At 41.5% G+C, this 3,633-nt stretch overlaps 1 protein-coding gene and 1 pseudogene across 1 annotated transcript; both read left to right on the top strand.

Moving 5' to 3' along the window:
- The first annotated feature begins 767 nt into the window (after positions 1 to 767).
- Positions 768 to 1,286, top strand: LOC149147935 (protein DEFECTIVE IN MERISTEM SILENCING 3-like). The gene has a single exon (XM_089442011.1). It carries the CDS (start codon positions 768 to 770, stop codon positions 1,284 to 1,286), a length of 519 nt encoding a protein of 172 aa, XP_089298137.1.
- An 851-nt stretch (positions 1,287 to 2,137) lies between these two features.
- Positions 2,138 to 3,106, top strand: LOC149147934 (laccase-5 pseudogene; annotated as a pseudogene).
- The last annotated feature ends 527 nt before the right edge of the window (positions 3,107 to 3,633 follow it).

The following is a 3,633-nucleotide window of genomic DNA, read 5'->3' as shown; positions in this document are numbered from 1 at the left end:
GATTCCAAAATGGATGGTTTCTAGCATACGTTGACAATTGAATTGTATACTTTGAGTTCTATTCAATACAAATTCAGTCAGGGAAAGTGTACGGTGCCCAAAATTATGCTTCCAGAAGACATTAGACTGTTGCAATTTAAAGCTTTCCATTCCTGGCATACCGAGCTCTTTGTGCATATTAAGGTTGATATTCTTCCAAATCCACGGCTGGAGATTGTTAGTGTTCCGGATCAAAATTTCGATGATGGAGCAATCTGTCATGCTTACGATGAGAGCACAACAAGTCAATCACAAATAAGTAATCAAACTATGGTGAATGAAGTTAGATTGTACATTGAGACTTTTATGAGTGAGATGACGAAATGGGAGAATGATTTGAGGCAACTTGGGACCAAATTTAAAAAGCGTGAGGATGAATTGAGGAAATTAGAAACCAATTTAAGTGAAGTGAATAGTTCTCTGAGTGACTTGGAAAGAGAGCTCAACAAATGTACCTTTTCTTCAAAAAGTGATGGGAAGGAAAATTCAAATCCATATTCACATAGTATTGAAGATACTTTAGAAGAAAATCAATAGACAGGGAATCACTGCAAATTCCCTCTAGCTTCACTTAAGTAGGGTGAATGTTCAATAAAGAAAACTCCCTATCATATAGGAAGTGGTTGGAGTTGTTGCCTTGTTAGGGAAAGTAGAGGATGATGTCATCAGTCGAGAACTATCTGAGTATGTGGTAAAGGAAAATATGCTCGCAATTGTCTGCAAGTCTCATGGAGGGGTTGAAGCACTTGAACTGTATGATTGTTGTGGTAGCATGGCTAGCAAGTGCCCAAAAAGCAAAAATTAATGGAAGGTTCCGTGTGATTTTCCTTGAGGACTTAAGGTCTTATGAGGGGGGATTCAATGTTGGTGATCCACAAAAGAAACTGATTATGGAGGATCCAAAATCATCAGATGGAATCCTCCCTGAAGGATATATGGGATATGCTGTAAATATGATAAAGTTGGATCACGAGGATCTATACCCTTCAACTTCGTCAGGGATTGAATTGAGAGGAACATTATTTTTTAATCTGTTCTCATATCTGCAAGTCTACAAAACAAGAAAGCACATGAATCAATCCATATCTTATATAAGAGACGGGGCTATCTCATTGGATGGAGGCATGCTGAGGAGAAAAGGTGTTATTGAATGTGGAAATAGGGACGAAGTTGCTGTGAGCTTTCCGACTACTTCAGCGAAAACATCGCTCTTTACCTCAGCAAAAGAAATGTCGTCGCGCTTTTAGCTGCGAGTTGATATTGAAGAAAAAATTGCAAATGAAGAATCACTAGAGTGAAGTCTCTGAGGAAGTGGTGAAGGAGAAGATAGCCAGACGCTATTTTGCGGAGCAAATTTTAAAAAGGATAAATACTGGAAGAAGCAGAGAAAGAAGCGCATGTCGTCAGCTGTTAAAATCCATGACTGAAGACTTTATTGACATTTATAAAGGAGATATTTTGAATGAACTTCCCGGTTTAGGAACCTACACCGTGATGTTAAGGCCAACACCCCTGCAAGAGACACTTTTCACAAAAATACATGAAATAGTTCATATGAAAAATTTCACCTGTTCAAATGTGGAGTTGGAGATGATGATCTCAATTGCTCCATACATCCTTGTCTTCTCAAAGATCTGGTATTCATTGAAAAGTACTGGGGGGTTAACCATCCTGACCTTGAAGTGGGCCACAAGTGAAATTGTATCCATTTTAACAAGGAGATTTCGTGAAGGAGAAAATAATTACAATCAACAGTGTGTTGAAAAAGGGTATAGCTTGCCTTAGATCTGAAATTGTACCAAGAGAAAGGCGGTGTAGCGAGTCTATGTTTATCAATCTCATTTACATCTAAGAAATCAAGGAAAGTCAAAGTTTCATGGAGAGGGAAAAACTGGTGATTTTTGTAGAATAAGACTGTGTTATGAGTCTACGTGGTGCATTGGCTTAGAGCGCGGTGCACATAGGCCGCACAACGCATTGGGCACTCCTGCACACTGCATTTTTTGCACTGGCGCAGTGCACTCACCAAGCGCGGCGCACTGGGAGTGCATGTGTCGCACAGAGCCCCAAGGCCAAAAAATCATCTGGAAAATACTACATGGCTGCTCGAGTCTACAACAGCGCACCAGGAATTCCATTCAACAATTCCACCACGACAGCAACACTGGATTACAAGTCCCATGACGAAGATACCACTTCTTCCAATTCGAATTCCCTCCCTATCATGCCTCTTCTCCCTGCATTTAACGATACCCCAACTGCTTTCAAATTTATCACAAAGCTGAGGAGCCGGAAGGCCTCGGTTCCTCAAACAGTCAACGAGGAGATGCTCATTACAATTGGATTAGGACTCCATAGCTGCCCAAGCAATTCCTGTGCAGGACCCAATGGCCAAAGATTGGTGGGAAGCATGAACAATTTTTCATTCGTTTTGCCACAGAATTTTGCCATGCTGCAAGCTCTGTTCCATAACATCAGTGGAGTTTTCACCAAAGATTTTCTAGATAATCCTCCACTGCCATTCAATTACACTTCCCAAAATCTGCCAGCCAGTCTCTTAGAAACGCAGTTGGGCACCCGAGTAAAGGTTCTCAAATTCAATAGCACTGTGCAAGTAGTGCTTCAGGCTACAGGTCTTGTTACAATTGAGAGCCATCCGATCCACATTCATGGGTTCGATTTTTATGTTATAGGGCAGGGATTCGGTAATTATAATCCTGAAATTGATCCGCTTGACTTCAACCTCGTTGACCCTCAGATGCGAAACACCATTGCAGTTCCTACAGGCGGATGGGCAGCAATAAGATTCATAGCGAACAATCCAGGAATTTGGTTGATGCATTGCCATCTAGACAGCCATTCGATTGTAGGTCTGACAATGGCATTTCTTGTGGAAAAATGGAAGCTTCCTTGCAATTTTGAGTCATCCGTCGGCTTCGAGAACAGACTGAGGCGGAGTCTAAATGCTCTCAGGACCTTGATGATGATGACCAAGTCTTTTAAGAAAGCTGAAACTCACACTTTAATGCACCATATTGTCCATGTCAGATGGGGGTTTTCTTCTTAAAGTGGTGAGCAGGCTGCCAGAGGCGACATCGGAGATTGAGGGGGAAAACCCCGTTGTAAGGGGTGGGGATTCAAATTGGTTGCTCTGTTTTGTGGGTGTTCGGTTGAAGAGAAACTTGGAGGGTTTGGGCCTGCCGTAGTTCATGATTATTCTCTGCATCAATTATGGTATTCAAAGCTTCCATTTTGTCCTCACGCATTGCCTTAATGGAGATACAAATACTGCAATTCATTGCATTCCTTGCAGATAAAGAGAAACTACATGATGCTGTGTGCCAAGGTGAAGACAATGAAGAATGACGCCATTTTTCTTTGACGACTATTTTCCTTCTGCTCTGGTTGCCAAATTTGTACGAATTTCCAAACATAGCTTCACATGTTTCCTTCAATTGCTTTTGTGGATTGTGTGTATTGGTGTGGATGAAAAACACATCGTGGAGACCCTAATACGATTGTTGGAAACCCATAGAACTGAGTTGAAATCTTGGGAAGATGCAATAGAGGCACTACAGACCTGATTTCTCCCAG

This window comes from Pinus tabuliformis, chromosome 9 (genome assembly GCF_031772625.1).
Source record: "Pinus tabuliformis cultivar Carrire ecotype Pingquan chromosome 9, CPIR1, whole genome shotgun sequence".
Classification (NCBI taxonomy): Eukaryota; Viridiplantae; Streptophyta; class Pinopsida; order Pinales; family Pinaceae; genus Pinus; species Pinus tabuliformis.
Note: the sequence above shows the minus strand (reverse complement) of the source record. Positions and strands in the feature narration are given on the sequence as shown.

Bases quoted from the DNA above. Each gene is read 5' to 3' on its own strand.
- LOC149147935 (XM_089442011.1), top strand. From the start codon at position 768: ATGGAGGGGTTGAAGCACTTGAACTGTATGATTGTTGTGGTAGCATGG.